The sequence below is a fragment of the Anser cygnoides genome, chromosome 5 (genome assembly GCF_040182565.1).
Source record: "Anser cygnoides isolate HZ-2024a breed goose chromosome 5, Taihu_goose_T2T_genome, whole genome shotgun sequence".
Classification (NCBI taxonomy): domain Eukaryota; kingdom Metazoa; phylum Chordata; class Aves; order Anseriformes; family Anatidae; genus Anser; species Anser cygnoides.
In genome coordinates, this window is record NC_089877.1 from 26,912,920 (window position 1) to 26,933,618 (window position 20,699).

At 35.7% G+C, this 20,699-nt stretch overlaps 1 protein-coding gene across 1 annotated transcript in view; it reads right to left on the bottom strand.

Moving 5' to 3' along the window:
• Positions 1 to 20,699, bottom strand: part of FMN1 (formin 1) — a 143,621-nt gene that overhangs the window by 105,692 nt on the left and 17,230 nt on the right. The window contains exon 3 of the mRNA XM_048058754.2: positions 15,105 to 15,166. Coding sequence (XP_047914711.2) covers positions 15,105 to 15,166 — 62 coding nt within the window. The remainder of the gene's footprint in view (positions 1 to 15,104; positions 15,167 to 20,699) is intronic.

Genomic DNA, 20,699 nt, shown 5'->3' on the forward strand with positions numbered 1-20,699 from the left:
ATTGTGTTGACAAAGAACAAAAAAGTCTTTTTTTTGTTAAATCTCTGTCCTTGAAAAAACATACATTTGTTTTAAATTTTAACAACAATCACAGATTTAGCAAAGAATTTTTCAATGAAAAAAATTAAGCCTGTGCCAATTTATATAAAAATCAAAATTCCTCTCTAACAAATACCTCAACAAATATAATCATTTACATATGGTATATCACTATATTCAAGGGTATGCAGTAAGGGTTATTCTGACAGCTAATAGTAAAAAAAAAAAAAAAAGCAAAAAGCCAAATGGATTGCCCATTCTCAAACATTTTCAGCACTCTAAATTTTTGAATAGGCTATATATATAAAGTATTATTCTCTTTGTAATTTAAAAACATTAAATACATAGTTTTATAGAGAATATGTAGGAAGATAGTTGGGAGGAAATATGATCATAGTAAATATATATAACACAGTTTTTCTATATACTTTTGGAATATTTAATTATTTAATGACAACTGGCATTTAGGTAGTCTAGGAAGAAATACAGACTTACAGTGAGTGAGATTGATTTTTCAATACAAAATCATTAGTCTAATACAACATTTAAATGTAAGTTACAGTGCAACATGCAGGTTTTTTTTAATTGTATCAGCATGATTAGTTATATATAAGACTACAGATGGCCTAAAATTTACATAACATTTTAAGCACTAATTGACTTAAAATTTGACAATTTTAAGTATTTACTGTGAAAATACTGTTTTTTCTTCCCACATCTATATATTTATCCCCTCAGTCCTTTCACTGGTAATAACTACCACTCAACTGTTTTAGATTACACAAATCAACTCACGTGGAGAACTCTGTTACAGAATACACAGCTCCCAACAGCTCACTGTTAGTCCTTGCTTTTCCTCAGCTGTCCTATTTACATGCAACTTTACTGAGATGAACCTTGCCATTAAGAATAAATCTCCCCCTCTCTGTAACTTTTAATCAAAGACACGGAAAGAACCCCTGATGTGTCCTTGAAATTTCTCAGTAATCTCAAAATCCAATACATGGAAAAATGTCTCTAATAATGCTCATTGTACTTCACAGCTTATCCACATTTATGGATGCAATTATGTCAACTTTTGCACCTAGTCAGTGATTTACTCTTCTGTGCCCACAGAGAAACCGCACCGGACCCTAAATCTTTCTTGAATCTGATACATAAATATATAGTTTAGTGTGTTTGGGAACCATACAAAATTTTCAAAGCAGAGCAATTGTTGGCTAAAAAAAGGACCATAAGGAAACATAGGACCGTAAGTATGAAAATACAGATTTAACTTCATACTGACTGGTTACAATCATTCTACTTTTTACTGACTTCTGTCCCCTACAAAATACAAAGACTATTCAGTCTTCCACGCACATTTAGGCTTATGTAAATTAGTATGGTAACAGAGCAACAGAGCAGTGCCATTCTCTCCTTTGGCAGCAACTGCCATCAGTCCAACACCTTCCACAGGCATACAATTGTCCTCACAATGAAGAAGCTGGACATGACCAAAAGACATCAAGTAGAAAATTATTAATGCCTTGGATTCTCTAACTTTTGGCCACAGACGCATTTGCTAAGTAATGTCATCCTTTGAGGTAAATGATAGCACTTCTAAAAACAACTAGACTACATATTACTTAATGAAGTCAACTGTTAATAACATGTGAGTAAAACGGTAAATTTCAAGTTATTAATAAATAAGAACAGTGGATAACTTAGGATTGGATGTAGGTTTTATCTGTTTGGTAGGTAACAAAAAATGTCTACCATTACTGAAGTTCTTGCTCATTTGAATGAATGTTTTTGAAAATAGTAGAACCATGACAAAGTTCAGCTGACATAAATAAATAAATAAATAAATAAATAAATAACCTGCATGAATCTCCAATAGCAGTGAGCAGGGAACACCACTCACACCAGAATTTTGCAGGATAGGTAACGTACAGTAGCTACAGGAAAACATGTAACAACAGATACATGTCATACAGATATGTCATATAGAAAGGGAGAGAGATCCTTGCAGAAAGTGACCATGTGCTGATTCCTCCCAAATGTAAACTAGTTTATGCTAGGCAAAATAAATCTCACGCAGCTTGCAAAAAAAGGGAAGCAGGCTGAATTGAGACTTAGCTAGAAATTTCAAAGAAAACTGATAGGTTCATGGACAATTTCATTGGCAAAATCTCTCCATACTTTTAAAATTCTGTTAAAAATTCATTTCAAACTTTTGTTGAAGCTGGTCCATGAACAACTAACATGAAGACTCCAAATACAATAACAAAAGCCTTTCCTATTACAAGCGCTGTAGTTACTTCCTACTCTGTTTCTCAGTCACGGTTGCTACCTTGGTCTTAGGACAGCCTAAGTTACTATGACTTTAAAGACAAAAGAATGCTAAAACTATGCTATGTTTTACATTGGAGGTCAAAAGATTATACCCAAAGAGAAAAAAACGAATTATTGCTATTACTCAAATACTTTAAAATACAATATATAAAAATATAGAATAATATTTCTAATTTTGTTTTAGTTAATCATTTGTTCTGTTGACAATTTACTTTCAAGAAATCATCTTATTTACCATTTCCCAGGGAAACTGTATGAATCATTACTGTTACTAATTCATATGATTTGGCATGCAAATTCAAAAACGATGTGAAAAATTCCTGAAAACAAGTTGAAGATGAAGTTTCAGCGACTAAAGCTACAGAGGTAGTATGGATCCAATAAGAAAACTGATTGTAGTAGAGAGCAAGTTGTCTCTGATCTTGGGAGAATGTTTTTGGACACCTAACAGCTTTTTTATTAGTGTGGCTGATTAAAATGAAAAGCCTTACTACTAAAATGTTCTTTTTGATGAGTTTTTTTGCCATGAACTATAGACCTTGCAGTCCAGTGGGATAAAAATCCTTTGATCCTGTGCAGTCACATAAATTCAAAGTCGTAAAACAACATTGAATTTGATTTTATTAGTGTGGCTGATGTTGCCAGAATTGTAATGCAACCTTGTTTTTCTTCTCTTTTCTTCCTTTTCTTTTGGGGAGGGGTGGAGAGGAAAGGAGAGTTTACTGTCAACATTGCTTCACAGTATAAAGAACTAATTTCTTTGGCAGCCAGACTCCAAGATTAAGCCATTATAACAAAGCCTTGTAATGATTTGTAAGGGAGTAATGATACGCATCACATTCTAAGTTTCAATGAATGAAGCAAAAGTAAGTTGAAGCAAAAAGCAGTGTTAGTACAGCACATGGGAAACACTAAGCAAGGATAAAGTTATACCTCTATAGAAGGATAACAAGTAACAACGAGCACTACTTTGCAGTAGGAAATAATTGGCCAAGCAGTGCTATACATTGTTACGAGATTATGAGTTCTAAAATAAAGTAACTCTACATTTTTAGAAATTGAAGCTTTTCATTCATCATGAAGATAATTTTTGTTTGAAAAAATAAATCTATGAATACCTACACTGAGGAGATGGCCACCCTCTCTACCAATGCATAGAGTGCCCACACAGGCAATGAAAACAACTAAAACATTTCGAAGTGTAGCAAGCCATTCAGTTCCTTGCTATGGAGGGAAGTGAATTTTCTGGAGCCTGTCTGATACCAGATCTCAAAGTAACAGCAGACGTTCAATTTTACTTTATGGAACATAGCCACCTGAAGGAGTAATTCTCTGCACCTAAAATTGTCACATTCCTCAGGTGTTACAACGAGAGACCTCAATACATCAAAACAAACTGATTGCTTGGTGAAACAGTTCTTCCTCCAACACTTTATATTCCAAAATACACTACCTCATTTTTCTATAGCAAAGGAAATGAAGGCAGAGGTTACCTTCACAGTCAGCTTCACATTCAGAAAGCAAAAGCTTTCATTAAGTTACACTCTTTACCCTCTAGAAAAAAAAAATTAAAAAAAAATCTATTCTTTTCCTCACAACTTCAGGACAGAATGGAATTTTTTATAGTGACAATATAATATGTGCCTCAGTTACAGTGATTAAAGAAAAAAACGCAAACTGCAAATATTGTCAAGGCAAATTATATAAGGACATCCTACACATGTAAGATATATTGCACGTCTTCTATCTTGGTTTAGTCAGGAAGTCCACTTCTGCTGATACTATTGTACACTTTAGTGGCAAAAACAGAATACTGTGTTTAAATAGTCACCAATCAGGTAACGTTAAGAAGAAAACCCAACACTGTATTTACGAACAGACTTCTTTTAACACTGTAGAGATGTTTACGCTGCAATTTCTTAGCAGGTAAAGATACACTTAGTTAACACACAGTTTATGACCTCCAGAGATGCTACTTGGCTAAACAGAAGTAAAACTTCAATTATGGAAATGACCCTGTAACTGTGTAAAAGACATAGCTACTTCACACTGATATTTACTGAATGTTAATTATGCATTAGCACATTATTCTAGACATTCCCTTTATGGGATTCAAAGAAAATACTGCACACACACAAAAATGTGTTAAAAATTATTAAAAAAATAACAACAAACAGCTTTGGTCAATTACATAAAAGGAAAAAATACAAGTGTAGATGCCAGAGCAATCAAAGTTTTCTCTCACTCCATCAGTGTTTCCATGTAAGGCAGCTACACAGAATCCTTCTGTTTGACAGACCCAGAATCCCATTCAGTGAACATGATGGGAGCTATTCCAGACAAGAATAAAAACTGTATTATGAAAAAGCTGTCAGTTTTAAGACTTTTGCTTCATATGTGCTGAAGCTGAAAGGTACATAAGGTATATAATGAACGAAATACGGAACTCTGGGAAAAGATATAACAGTATCACAGTAAAGGTATTATAATGCTGACCTGGAAAAGCAGATTCTGTACTTGCCCAAAATGCAAAGTTCATGCAAGATGTATCACAAGCCATTTTAGCCAAAGTGTTTCTGAAGTGGTAATCAATGATACAACTGATTTTTTAAGCAACTATCTTGAGATTCTGGTAGCCAACTTGTAGGTGCAAGGCAAGCTAAAAATGAACTGTGATATGAACATAAAAGGAAAACCTAAGCCATTAATTTTCTGTGAAATACCTTGAATCAGAAATCTCAAAATTAGTGTTGCTTTTACTTTATACTTAAGGCCTTTGTACATAATGAATGAATAATAATAGCATATGCCTATCCGAACCATTTTGTAAAATCTGATTTATATATACGAAACATCCTGACAGATTAAAATCTATGACACTGGAAATCCATAATGGAAGACTCTATATTCAGATAATTCTTTTGCATTGCATTGTCATCAAAAATAAGGTCAGGAGACAGGCTCCTAGCTTTCGATTAGAAAACATCCTTGGCAGCGTGATCCTTCCCTAACCAAGGGTAAATTGTGGCACCCATTAACCAGTGGAACTTAATTTTGCCCCACTGCTATTGTATAACATCAGTGGCTTCAGTATCTTCAAACGCTTTGTGGAATTGGCATGTGAAAAATTTGATCAGCACCATAAGATTCAATAGGTACAATAAGCACCAAACCTGCAAAGTCAGAAGTGTTTACTGAATATGAGAAAAAACAGTTTTGTTTCAAAAGCTTATAAGCTACAATTTCAGATAGATTTTCCATTGACCAGAAGAATGTACATCCTTGCCAAAATTGCCCCTGTTCTAAAACCACGAATATTAGAGATTATCAAAGGGAATTTTGCCAAAATTTTTAAAGTACAGAAAATTATGCATTTCATTCAGAGATACGACTTCCAGTTCTTCAACTCAAATAAACATCTGGTGTAATAAATCTTGAAAAGCCACTAAGCTTGACACGTGGGTGCATATTTTCAAAATCAAAATGGTAGGATAATGCTATCAGAAACATGGATACTACTAAATTTCTAGTGGCTTTTATATTGCACGATTACATTTCACTTAATTTCTTTACTGGGCAACTGTTTCCTGTGTTACAGAAGTCTTCCAAATCTGTCAAAATAAAACGTCATCATGTTCACAGTAGGCGTTCTACTTTATTCTCCTTAGTGCATAACATACTCACTTAAGGTGATGGGATAAATGAGCTGTCATGAACTATGATAAATGCAGGGGTTTTTATAATGAATTTTCATTTTAGCCCTAATTAAGCAAAGTGTTTCATAATGTGTCCAAATTTGAGCATGAGGGCAGTCTTGCTGGCGTTTTAAGGCTATAAATTATCTTGTTGATCTCTATGCACATTCTAACTATATAATACCATGTTCTGTGGTAAATTGTTTAATAAACAAGGCAGTCCTTGGATTAACATACGAAATTAACAGCATTCTGCAGTTGACATGAAGTCTAAACAAGACAAGTTCTTAAAGTGAAATTGCACTGATGAAAATAATAGGGTGGCAATCTAAGACATGGCAAACAGTAGTGAAAAGAAAAAAAAAAACAACATGAAGAAAGAAAAAATCCTTCTGGATATTCAAGCTATCTGACAAGAAAATAGTTACAATGTAAGCATATAATTAATGGGAAATGAAGATGAAAAACACCTGTTACATCAAGAATACTGAAAATATAAAGTCAATGGAGGAGAAGAAAAAGGAGAATTTTGCTTAATTTTGCTTATCAGAGCACAGAAGTAGTACTTACAACTTCAAGTATGTGATTACAGATTATGATATGGATATAGGCATTACAATCTGCAAGTTTTTTAAGATGTAAATAAGCAGCAACTCAACTGGGGAATATCTTTATTATTTCAGTAATTCTTCATGTTCTACTTTAAAGATAATCAATAGTGCTGAAAAATATACATGATTCATGAAATTTCTAACTTGCCAAATTTAAAATAGGCTGATTCCTCAATATTTTCATGTGCATTGCAATGCACTATGATATATTTAACATATTAGTAATTTAAAACCGTATCCAGAGATAAAAAGCATACTTTTTTGTAATGGCACAAATAACTACAAACTAACATTCTTTCTAGAAAGCAAATTACAGCACTAGCAAAGGCAAGAGGAAGATGAGGAAGGGGAAGTATTGGAAGGAAATTAACTCATACACCATGAAGAATCATTCCAAACTTCCTTTCTGAATGAAGATACAATTGTCAGCATGTGCTTCTAAAGAGACTGAAGAACTTCTACTTTCTGTGATTGTATGCACAGTGTAGGAAGTTATTATTTTATTGCTCTTGTGCTTTGCTCTCATTCCCTAGTCTGCTACTCTGCCTTCTCCATTACTGGCCATGCGAATTTTCATTACAGAGTGATGAACATTGGGATAAAAAATGTGTATCTATTTCAGGAAACATATACTTTGAAGATAATCTTGCTCCCATTGTCTAGGAGTCTTAGGAATACCAAAATGTGTATATTGATATCATTTCATAGACTTTCAGTCTCTTCTTTCTCTTATTTTTTGTTTGGTTTTTTTCTTTGTATTTTCACTGTCACATACTGCAAATGGGCTCCATATTAAACATGGAGAATTCCTTCATGAGGACAATGTAGCCAAGAGGAAGATTCATAAAGACACACAATACACGCACAGTGGTGGAACCATTCATTTAGCAGCTAAGCACAAAAGCCTGAAACGTTTCAAGTTAAGCAAGAGTAGTATCAATAATTAACCACAAGCTGGGAGAACTTCATCAGTAACAACACATGGAAATGCTGAAAAGCCTGAACAGCTCATTAGGAAAGACTGACTAATAAACCCTGGCTGACCTTGGCTGCTCTTTTGGACTGCAGCTCAGCTTCACCAGACAGAGGCATACACGATATATGGATTTTCTTCTATTTGTACATGCTGGGACATGAAAATCCAGCGAAGAACACACAAAGCAGCTAGCCACATTACATATGCATTTAATCTTGTAAAGGTTAAAAACATTAATCTTAGCATCCTGAAGCAAAACTGTGTTACCAAAAGTCAGCATATTATCCACTACTTCAATGCGGTTTTGCTAAGAACTCTGTCATATCAGAGCTCTCAACACTATTCTTCACTGGCCCACATAGTTTAAGAGCAGATTTGAAAAATTGTGAAATACCTATCCTATGAAAGATTTCACATATGCACACACAAAACTGAAGGGTGATGGGAGGGGGAAGAATTTTTAAAAATTTCTTAAAGATGCCTACCTATGAGCATACAGGTCAGAATTTTTTCAGTTGAATCTGTTCAAAAAAAATCACTTTTCTGTTATAGACTATTCTTAGAACGAGAAGATTAGACAAAATACAAGATTTTAAAATGTTTTGATTAGGTGTTAAAGCATCTAATTTCTGCTGTTGCTTCTGAAGCTGTAATTTCACTTTCATATGTAAGTAAAAAGCATTTCAAATTGTCAAAATAAAAGTAAAATTACCCTATTCCATAAAAGAGTGTTTTTGATAAGGTTTCTGGCATGCAGCAACTTTCAACACTATTCATCATTACCTCTCACAACCGAATTACAAATTTCAAAATATATCAGGGAGAAGTAGCACCTTTTGTTATACTCAAAATACAATTAAAGAGCAATAGAGGCATTCACAAAAGGAATTTCCCTCACTGACCATGAGGGAAAACGAATGAGAAAGTGAAAAGACAAATGGTCAGGAAAGGAATTGTGAAGCATAACAGATTTAAAAATAAATTTATAAAAAGAATGAAGATGTCATCACATAGGGAAAGCTTTATTTCTTCATTCAGTAACTAAGAAAATGTTTCTATACCTTCATGATCTCAGAATCAAATAAAAATCACTTTGAAAGTATCACACAATTTTGATTGGTGTTGTGACTTTCCCTTTCATATGCCTTTTTCTGTGAAACTTTAAGGCTCTAGTCTTTAGACTGAGCTTGTGATACAAAATTGTTTTCAAAGTTAAGCAAATTCTTTTGTAAAAAGGAAACTACTTTCTACTCAGTTCTACGTTTCAGTTCTTGAATCCTTTGTGAAAATTGCTTAGGAGATCACAAAGGTTGCTATGAAAAACCCACGATACACTCTTCTCTAAATGAGGACAGCCCATTATTTCATAATGTCATGGGCAGCTACACACCAACTGCATTACTGTTGACTATTTCCTAAATATCAATAATACAATAGTAACTGTATTAGTGGCAACTACACGCATTTCTAAAATTTGCAGCTGGATACTTTGAGACTTCTATTATTTTAGAACATTATATATTATTATCACAGAATATTTTAGAATTATTATTATTTTAGAATAATGTTATATAATACATAATACAATTGTATAATAATTTTATATACTTACATTAAAATTATATAATTATATTTTACATATGATCTATGGTTTCTATATTATTTATCAAATAGCTAATATTATTTAGATCATTGTATATGTATCATACATTATTACGTATCTCATATAATCACGATATACATAATTATATATTCTTTTATATTATTTTATAAAAGTATTTTATTATTATAAAAAGCTGTGATTTATGGCTAAAGACACTAGCATTCTGGGTTGGGAAAGATGCAAAAGATTAGTGAGTTGGTGGAAGCACAATAAAGTGTATCAGACAGAAGATCCATGCACAGAGTACAGTTAGAGAAAAGCTTAAAGACTTTGACTCCATCATCCAAAAGCAGTATTGCACTGCAGTGTAACTGAAGAGGAGAGGATTTCAGTACCTTTGTTCTAAAGGAGAAATTAGGGAAAAGTAATAACTTCTTTTCACACATTTTATCAAATAAGCTTACAGAAAAAAATAAAAGTATACTGTGCCCTTGTGTTGGATTAATGATTAAGTACTACAATTAAATTATTGCATTCACATTATTTCCTTCATTTTGTGATTCAGCAGTCCTGTTACAACATTTTGATTTAATATTAAGTCATTTTCATCTAGCTGGTTATTAGATACTGTAGACTTGGTTCTAGAGGGAAAAACAGTCTGATTTTTCTGGAGCACCTCTCCTGTGAAGAGGGGCTGAGAGAGTTGAGGTTGTTCAGCCTGGAGAAGAGAAGATGATGGGGAGACCTTATAGCAGTGGCTTCCCAGGGCCTAAAGGGGTCCTGCAGGAAAGCTGGGGAGGGGCTCCTTGTGAGGGGGTGAAGTGACAGGACAAGGGGGAATGGATTTAAATTAAAAGAGGGTAGATTTAGATTAGATATTTGGAAGAAATTCCTTTCTCAGAGGGTGCTGAGGCCCTGGAGCAGGTTGCCCAGAGAAGCTGTGGATGGCCCATCACTGAAAGTGTCCAGGGCCAGGCTGGATGGGGCTTGGAGCAACCTGGTCTGGTGGGAGGTGTCCTGCACATGGCAGGGGGGTGGAACTGGGTGGTCCTTAAGGGTCCTTCCAACCCAAACCATTCTGTGATTCTACAGCCCTATGACGATGATGACAGCTGCTATTTATGTACTGAACAACTGAACTTTTCCTTCCGCCAGGTGCGCCGCATTCCCCGCTCCAGAGGAAGCCGGCGGCGGGCGGGTAGGAAGGCGGGGCCTCCCCGCGGGCTGCTGCGGAAGGGCTCGGCCGCCATCTCGCGGCGGCGGCAGGAAAGGCCTTTCCGCGGGAGGGAACGGAAGGGGACAGTCTTAAAAGCACATCATTTCGGTTCTGGAAACAAGAGGGGTAAAAAATCATGGAATGCCTTGAACACATTAGCTAACTAAATGTAGTTGAAATCAAATGGGTGAAAATTAAGTATTTACCTCTACTATATTGCCCTTTCTAAAGATCACCTTCATGTGGATGTTTCGATTGAATTACATAAACCAACAAACCTGTTCAGACATGGTATGCACTATTATGGCACAGATTTGTCAGTAATCCAATTGGTGTAACAAATATTTTGTAATTTTAATTTAATTAATATGCCCATTACATGACTAGAATTGATTTCAAGTGACACCGAAAAAAGAAAAAAGCTTCATGTCACTATCAAAACACAGTGAGCACCATCAAATAACCACAGTATGTCATTCCCCCTTCCTTTCTAGCAATTGTTTTACATACTTCACGACTGCTACATTCACTGCAACTTCAACTGCCTAGAGCATCGACACCAACCCTTCCAAACTGGTGGTATGAGTAAAGCTCTAATTCCAATGAAGTTTACAGGTTATGACCATAGCAATAACAAATCTTAAACAATAAGAATCCATTCTGAATTGCTTTCATGTACTCAAGGAAAAATATAACTTACAAAAGGGAAAAAAAAAAAAAAAGACTAGGTTACATACCCTTCAGGACAGAAGTGTAAGACACTTCATAATTGCTGAAGAGTAAACAGACCTCTCACTAACAAGCCATGATATATATAAATTTCATGGGATGGATTATGCATAACTTTTTTTTTCTCTGACATAGCTGAGGACTAACTGTTCTAGGCAAGGAATGTCTACAATAACCTTAGTTGCTCAAAATCCAGACCATTCCAACTGAATGGTGCCCCCCCAGCTTAATCAACTTAGCAGTGAAGATCCTCTTAAAAAACACATGCCTCTTCGAGCTTATCTACCACCTCTACAATGCTTTGCTGTGGCCCTGTGTCCTGGTTCCAGTTAGGACAGAGTTAATTTTCCCTCCTAGTAGCTGGTAGGGTGCTATGTTTTGGACTAGGATGAGAAGAGCGCTGATAACATGCTGATGTTTTAATTGTTGCAGAGCAGTGTTTACACCAGGCCAAGGACTTTTCGGCTTCTCGCTCTGTCCTGCCAGCGAGCAGGCTGGGGGTGCAGCAGGAGCTGGGAGGGGACAGACCCAGGACAGCTGACCCAAACTGGCCAAAGGGGTATTCCATACCATCTGGCGTCATGCTAAACAATATATAGGGGTGGCTGGCCGGGGTGGGGGGCCGGCTGCTCGGGGATAGGCTGGGCATCGGTCAGCGGGTGGTGAGCAATTGCATTGTGCATCACTTGTTTTCTCACACATTATTATTATTAATACTATTATCATTATCACTACTATTATTATTATTGTTATTATTATATTCCTGTCTTAATAAACTGTCTTTATCTCAATTCACCGGCTTCACTTTCCCGTTTCTCTCCCCCATCCCAGAGAGGGAGGGGGGAGGGCGAGCGAATGGCTGTGTGGTGTTTAGCTGCCAGCCGGGTTAAACCACAACACCCTGTAATCGTACTCTTTGTAGTTCCCCTACACAGCTAGGATTTTGTTGTTTGCTTTTACCTTCAGAGGGCGGTTTAATAATTTCTTGAGAATCTTCCCCCACACATACCTTCAAGCGCTCCTTAAGGTTTTTCTAAGCATTTTAGGAGTAAGAGAGAATAAGAGTCTCACTCCTAATCTTTAATACAGAAAGTATGATGAACAACTTTCTTCATAAATACACAATACAGGATTTGGATCAGATTGCAAAAGAGCTGGTTCAGAGAAATTTCTGACCGTAGGTTTCTTCAGTGCATAATACAAAATCATATTTAACTCAAACACTTCCAATAGTCAGGATATCTACCACCATATTTTTCTGTTACATCTTTAAAGTATAAAATGCAACAAGGTATTACAATAAATCATGACACAATACGACGTCTCTACGTGGTCTCATGTGAAGTTTTATAATGCAAAGTTCTACAAATACAGTAGTATGTAGCAATTCATATTTTTTTAATCTCAAAAAAAGGTATTTTCACCTTTCTTCAAATAATGAAAAGACACTAGAAAGCATATACAGACGATGTCTGACCTTTTTTAATGCACTCATAGGACATATTAAAAATATAGGAATTCAGTATCTCCATCGTTAAGTGTTTTTCAGATTATTACTGTGTCACTATATAGAGATTTTCATATTGCATTTTTTATGTTCCAGAGAATTAAAGAGCTCTGAACAATTGTATATACAGAAAGGATGCATCTACAAAGGGTCACATTCTAGTACAAGGAATTCATTGTCAAGGACATACAGAGAAAAAACTGGAACACTGTTCAGATGGCACAGCATTCAGAAGTCACAGAAGCATGTGATATTGTAATTTATTCATTGGTACTGTATATCTTAACCTGACTGCAGACTCTGTTTCAGGAAAACCTTAAAATACTAACTGCTGGAAATTGCATACTTGGGTAGCATTTCTCAGCAGTTTAGTCACCATGCATCTTTTATGAACCTGACACCTTATACCAGGCTGGGCTGAGGTCCAAAAATCAAGCACACTGCTAAGGAAGGGGCATGGAGGCAGTGGTAGTAGAAACAATGAGTAAGAGACAATGAAGGCACTCAGATTTGCCAATGAAAAACAAATCAAATACAAAACCACTGTACAGGAAGAAGGCATTATTATAGTCTGCATTTTATCTGTTTTCTTAGCACCCACTGCTGGACACTACTGGAAACAGAATATTTGCTTCAACCGGCCTTTGATACAGGAAGTTGCTATAGTCATTCAATATTGTAAAATGAAAAATTACACTATATCTTGGAAATCATTAATCTTATAAACAGAACTTTGTGTAAGTTCTCTTGTGACTTTTTAGTAACTCCTAAATTCAATTCAAAAGGTCCTGTTTGAATTACATCTTGTGTGAACTTATTATTTTTCTGCATCAATTATTTTTCTGATCATTGTGATAAAAATCTTACATATCACTATCATAACCTAAAAGGCTTACAGAACAGTTCTATAGCCTTTTCTGGTTTGGAACTAAATAGTCTGAGATAAAACAGTGTCAAGCATCAAAATAATCACCAAACAAATGTATAAAATCTAAGCAATCAATCTGTCGGAAATTGCCACTATATCACTCTTCCACTTCATGAACAGCAAACATTTGCATTTTAGCTGACTTCAAATTCTATTTTTATATATATATATATATATATAATGGTGAGATTTTATTGTGTACTCATTATTGAAAGTTACTTCACAATTCCATCTGCCTGGAAATGACCCATTCACAATTTCCTTGCTACTAAACAAGATAACACAGAACTGCAGCTAAACAGCAAGACATGAGAAAAACTCAAATAATCCAGGTAAAATCCAGGTAAAAAATAATAATCTGATTTGAAAGAGCATATTTTTATCATTCAAAGTTATGAGCAGCAAACAAATGAATCTATTTCTCCTGCAGGTTCTTGCAGATGTATTCTTATGGAAAACAAAATGTGCAACACCAATGCTATTTTAATGAAAGGTGAAATTCGGAACATTGTGTTACAACTAAAATATCTGAATTTCATTAAAGGCAAAAAAACCAGAAAACACTCCAGTAATTAGGTCATGGCAAGCTTCAGTTCTCCTGGACTGCTACGAGTACCTGCCTCCTCCGCCGCTACTATTTCCAGGGTTGCTGGAAATGTGCAAACACAGATTTGTTTCTCACCAAGCCTAGGTATTCTTTGAAATAACCTCTCAAAAAGATTAAACCCCCTTTCCATCTTCTTGTGTGGAAGAGTTACACTATTCTTTGTAACAGTTATTTTAAATGTTTATTGTACATTATTGCTATATTTACTTCAGTGCCAGCTTGCATTTCCCTGTGCTAAATTTCAACGGATGCTTAATAGGAAAGAGTGCACTTCACTCCTGCAGAACACTGAGCTCACTGCACAGACCAGAGACTCCTCGCCTGTCCTTTCCATGCCACCAGCTGCTACCATCGTTCCACCCTGCCTACTCAAAGAACTCGGCCTTCTCAGTTTAATAGGTTTTATGCTATTATGTCCTGGCCTTTGTGCAGACATAAATAAACATTCTGTAATACAAACACTCTACTCATACTAATCTGATGATTACTGTATGTGGTCTGCTTAATGAGAAGTATGTTTCGGTGAGAAAGAGTGAGTAGTTAAATGTCAGTGCTCTAATATGATAAGCAAATGTAAAAGTACTGCGCTGCTGAGATAGAGGGAAGAATGTCTTCCATGCTAAGTGAGTACAACAAACAAAACTATGACAGCAAAATATGAAAAACTGCTTTTTGCCATCCTATGTGAGCGCATGTATGGATTTTAACTAAACTAATTTTAACTGAATTGACAGTCAACTGAATATGACTTTTATAAAGAAAGAAATTTTTATTATTTGAAGGTAAGTATATGTTGCACTATTTTAATCTGTAAATTTCAGTCAGGGAAAGGAAAAAAAATATTACAGAAGTATACCTTTAATGTTTCAATTTCCTCTTTGTGTTCCCTCTTTAAATGCAAAATGGCAGCTTGGTACTCTGTAAAGATAAAAAAGTACATTCCATTAGAGTCAGAAACCAACATGACATCTTAAGCATAGTGTATTTCATACTACACCATGAGGTCCGGAATGCAGATGCAGGCTCTCAAATAAAATACCTTCTGCAAATGGTGATGGAAAATTAAATGCAATGTTGTAATTAGCGTTTTCGTTCTGAGACCACACGACAAGATTTTCAGTGGTCTTACGGAGAACAGAGGATAAAGCAAAGAGGTATTCCATGTTGAGAGGGAAAGATGGGGTGGAGATATTTCAGACTGGAACAACAAGAAGAAACAGAAGGGTTAGCTTTGCAGATAAAAGTAGAGCCGATAGGATATATTATGACATATACATGCATTCACACACACATACGTTCTAAAAAAGCATGTATTAAATTAAATGATTTCAACTGAACTGTAAATATACAATCACTAAACACATGCAAATTGGATACAGGACTAACCACAAATTCGAACAAAGACCTGAAGAAGTACCCAACAGTAAGAGATGCAAAAAATTCTTAAGTTTGTCATTTGAAGCTTCTTAGTTAGAGATTAAGTAACTTCCGAGGGAAAATACGCTACATACTAGATAACTCTTTTTAATTTGGAGAGGCTATAACAAACCCCAGAGAATGAAAGTTAAAGCCAGGGAAATTTATGTCAGCAATGAAAAATTGAAAATGTTGAGCATTGATTATATAGTTTTAGTGGTGGCTGTACTGTCGATTTACCAAACAAACCTCCAGAACCTGTATCTCATGCTATGGTGTCCCTCACTCCATACTGTGGCTACATTTGACCGAAGAAGAAAGAGAAGAATTTTCATTACAGTTGTGTAATGATTTAAGAAAAGCCTGTCTCCTGTGAGACACTGGCCCAGATGCTCTAGCCCTCCTAAACAAGCAACTGGAGTTCATTCTATTAAGGCTCCACTTCCATCTGCTTCCAAATCAAAATTTATCTGATGGTTCATTTCCAGTTCCCTTGCTGGCTTCTGCTTCCTGAACAACAAAAAAAAAAAGGGAATCAGATCCTAATTTAAACAAGGACTCAAAATAGTCCAAGGAGTTTAAATTTTACTGAAAATGTTCTCCAATGCTATCTCCCTGGAACATAAGAACCAGTAAAACAGCACTAGATCATCAAAATATGGACCAAAGCACCAGATCAGTAAAATATTTGAGTGGTTAGGTGGTTTTATTATTTTTCTTCTGAGAATACATGAGCAAAAAAGAAAAGAAAACATAGCCTAGTCATCACCCTGAAGTCTGTATGATGAGGAACCTTTTAATTTGAAACTTTTTTTTGCAAATATTTTGAGAGGCAGGTGAAGCTATACCCAAGCAACTGAATTGATAAACAAAACTGAAGAAGTGTTTGATATTTTTCAAGATGCAAAATAAAAAACATAAATACTACAACTAGTCGGAATCACTCATCTGAACACCTCCATCCTCTCTTACGAGGTTCTCCTTAGAGCTTCCCAGCATGGAAAAACTGCCTAACTGCCCTCTTTGAATCATAAGTGGTTAGATCTACACACTTTTAGATTTTCTTCCTTTAACTCTTTATTGATATGCTTTTTAGACACAAACTCTGCTTATCCATTCACCTAAACTACACTTAAAAAACCAGCTGCCTCAGGTCCCCAGAACAATCGGTGACCCTTCTGGCACCTCAGTTATTTAAGCGCTCAGTTTGCAGGGCATGAACCTTATGAACATTGTGACTTGAAGTTTAGCTCTTTAAGGTCACATGATAGCCAGAGCAAACAACAAGCTTTCAAAATGCTTCTAACAATCTTAACAAAAGATCTACTGTCTCTCTGGGACTGCCCAGTGCTCAACATTCTTTAGGATTTGGGTACGAACTTGTGCCGGACCTCTACTGCACCTAAAGCAGATTTTTCACCATGTCTACCCATTCCTAACTCTCTGTTGCCTCTTCTCTTATGTTGCCGTTAATGTTTGTGAAACCACAAAATGATGGAAGAACCCTGGCAGATTAAACCTAAGACAGCACGAAAACAGTTAAAGAATTTTTAAAAAATTAGTTGTGTGTTATTTTTTGTGATAGACATTTTGCAAGATACCATCGTTTTAAGTTATTTACGTTCCAAAGTCCCAAAGGCATGTGCTTTTCATTACTCCTTCTAGCTGAAAGTTCCAAAATAAATTCTTGAGATTGCTTTGTTTAAACTTTGTTACAAAGTAGAGTAGAATAGAAAGTAGAGATTCTTTTACAGTTTGCTTATTCCAAATAAAAGTATGCTTAGCAACTACTAGATTATAAGAACTAATAAACCTAATTCATTACTTAAAATACTGTTACTACATAAAAGCAAGTGTATCATGCATTGATATACTGTAACGTATTTAAAACATTGTCTACTATGCAGTAAGCAGGCATTCTACAGCATAAGCTTCTTTTGTTTCTTTCTACCATTGTAGTTTCTCCTAGTTAAATAACAAAAAGAAATACCCATTGGATAAAAACCAACACTCAATGAAACACTGTTTTTATGGATTGTTCTTGGAGACAGCTGAGATACAATGCTGCAACAAGACCTCCCACTACATGGTGCTACAATACCTTAATGTCGTTCAGACTGACATGGAAATAAAGCTAATCATCATAGAAGCACAAAGTTACAGAATGGTTGAAGGCTGGAAGAGACCTCTGGAGGTCATCTGGTCCAGACTCCTTGTTCAAGCAAGCACACCTAGAGCCAGTTTCACACAACCATGTCCAGATGACTTTTGAGTATCTCCAAGCACAAAGACTCCACAACTACTCTGGGCAACCTGTGCCAGTGCTCAGTCACCCACACAGTGAAAAAGTGTTTCCTGATGTTCAGACAGAACCTCCTGTGTTTCATTTGGTGCCCATTGCCTCCTTTCCTGTCACCCAGCACCACTGAAGAGAGCCTGGCTCCATCTCCCCTTACAGACCCAAGCTGACCTGGTGTCAAGGTGTGGTTCTTTACTGCATTCCATTTCAGCACATCCCCGGGTTTACGTAATGTCAAGATTTTTATATTTTCTGAGGTTTTAAAGTCTTTCATTATCCTGGATAACAGAAGACTGATGGTGGAAACATCCTGTTGTGCTTGCCTGGTCTACAAACAGCCTGCCAGGAAGAAAGTGGCCGTAAGGCATAAGTAAGTTAGCCATCCCGATTCAAACAGTACTCTGAAGGGCTTTTTAAACAAACAAATCGGATACAAATCAGATGGGAAATGCTCTTACCCTGACAAGTGACCACAAGCAAATTAGGATTTAATTACTGAGAAAACAATGAAAAATGTGAATGTTAGTCATTCACATAAGGCAAACAAGCAAGAAGTAAATAATCGCACTGTAAAAATTCAGTTCCAACCAGCTCTAACAATTTTAATCTACTACTTCTAGTACACTTTTTTCTCTGTTTTGAGAGGAGACCGTCCCAGGAAAAATATTATAAAAGTTGGAGGGTTTTTGACTTACTTGGGCATTCTCTTTACTTATGCAACTTGGTGCTTCCTTCAGTCAATAATTATAACCCACTGCTGCTAAAGCAAACCATCATAAGACTAGTTGTTTTTTCCCTAAGATACTGAGATAAAGCAGACATACACGTGGCATAGATAAAGTTTTTTTTTTTTTTTTACCTCTTCTGGTAGTTAGAAAAGTATTTTATGTGTACCAGGATATTGAAAAATGTTTCAATAAAATACTTGCTTTAAAGTAACATAAATGTTGGCAAAGTACACAGGAAGCTGGACAGAGTCCTTGGTGAAAACTAAAGACATAGAGTGATTTTAACTTAGTTAATGAAAAAGCATGGCAGCGCGAGGTTTCCATTTTGTATGTGCATTGTTGGAAAAATAAACTGGTTAGTAATTGTAAAAACAGAAATCTCCTTAGTGTGAAACTTAAATTTCCATTAGATCCCATGTTTTGCCGTTGGAGGTAGATAAGGCAGGTATATAAAGCAGTCGTGCTAATCATAGAGATTTATCATCAGATATACTAAAACTTTACTTGGACTTCATTATCATTAGAATTATAATGATAACAAAACGAACCTTCCCTCCCTCCCCACCACTGTTTTTCTGTACTTTCATCCTTTACATTCACACTTTTTGCATCTACGGTTTGCCATCTGTATTTTAAATCCTTTAGGCAACATACACCAACATTAATCATGCAGGTCCTCTTTGCACATAGAAGCAGGACAAGGAGATACCTCTGGCCTAGGTCAAATCACTTTTCCAAGTTCTGAAATCTATCCAGATCACTTTCAGGGAAATAGTTAGCACCTAGTGAAAGTACCTGAGATTTACCCAATCAAGTAGATTTCACAGCAGAGATCATTGATTCATAGTAGAGAAAAAATAGCTGTGTAAGTAAAAGATTGTTTCTAATTTGGAGAGATAAACTTGTTGTAGAACATTAAAACAGTAAAATGAGTTGGATTTCTTATGGGAAACTAATTTGGTTTCCAGAAGACACTACAAAGCAGAAGGAAATAAAAGTCAGTGAATTAAGTGAAAACATCTTATTTTGTCTGGGATTACTCATATTATATATTTCTAATCTATGAAGGTTTGGGAACACATTGCAAAGTCTCTATTTTGTTCCTATTTCTACAAGTCCCTGCAGAGATAAACAGAACTACCAAGTGTAGAGTGGCAGGACTGTGAGGAAGGGCAAAACTGTGAGGAAGCTAGCACTAGATGTACACCAGAAGACCAGTTAGACTGGAGAGTTAGCTCTCTCGTCGCTTGAAAACGCTTTAGTTACAAAACTCAAACCAGAAACCAGACAGTGAAAACACCTCAGGCCTCAGAAACTTTAAAACACACAGGTCTAAACTTCTGAAGCCAAACACAAAAGCTTAGCTGAGTCTCACCAAAATAAAAATCTAAAAATATAGAACATATTACATATTCCAGCTCACATTACTTTGTGAGGAAATTCCTCACTGAAGTAATACATAAGATGACTAGTCGTATGTATCCCACATGTATTCCAGTTGTCACTCTGACATAAAAATCATTCAGCTTCATAATGAACAAAATTGTATCTGCATTGAGCCATGCCAAAAGTCTATTTTGCCTAGTATCCTGTCTCTGACAGTAGCCAAAACGCAGGTGATGTAAAAAAATAAGAACAGGCAAAAAGGTAGCCATACTTTTCTCCCATGCTCTTCCAGCAACATGATTTGCAATTCAGAACTTTTTAAACCACAGATGTTGTTTTCATATTTAACAGTTTGCAAGTGGATTCCTCTCATGAATGTGCATTGCTGATTTTAAAACTCCTGGAAGCAGACAACATCCTGCAGCAAAGAATTAATTACACGTTAGGTAAAGACCCTTTTGTTTATTTGGAATCTGCACCTGTTAGTCTCATTTGATGTCTGCAATACGTGCACTAGAAGAAAAATGTTCACTATTTACCCATTTGCTATTTGTTACAATTTTAGAGATCTCCATCATAAACCCATTGATTATTTCTTTTTCAGTTGACAGCATACTAGTCT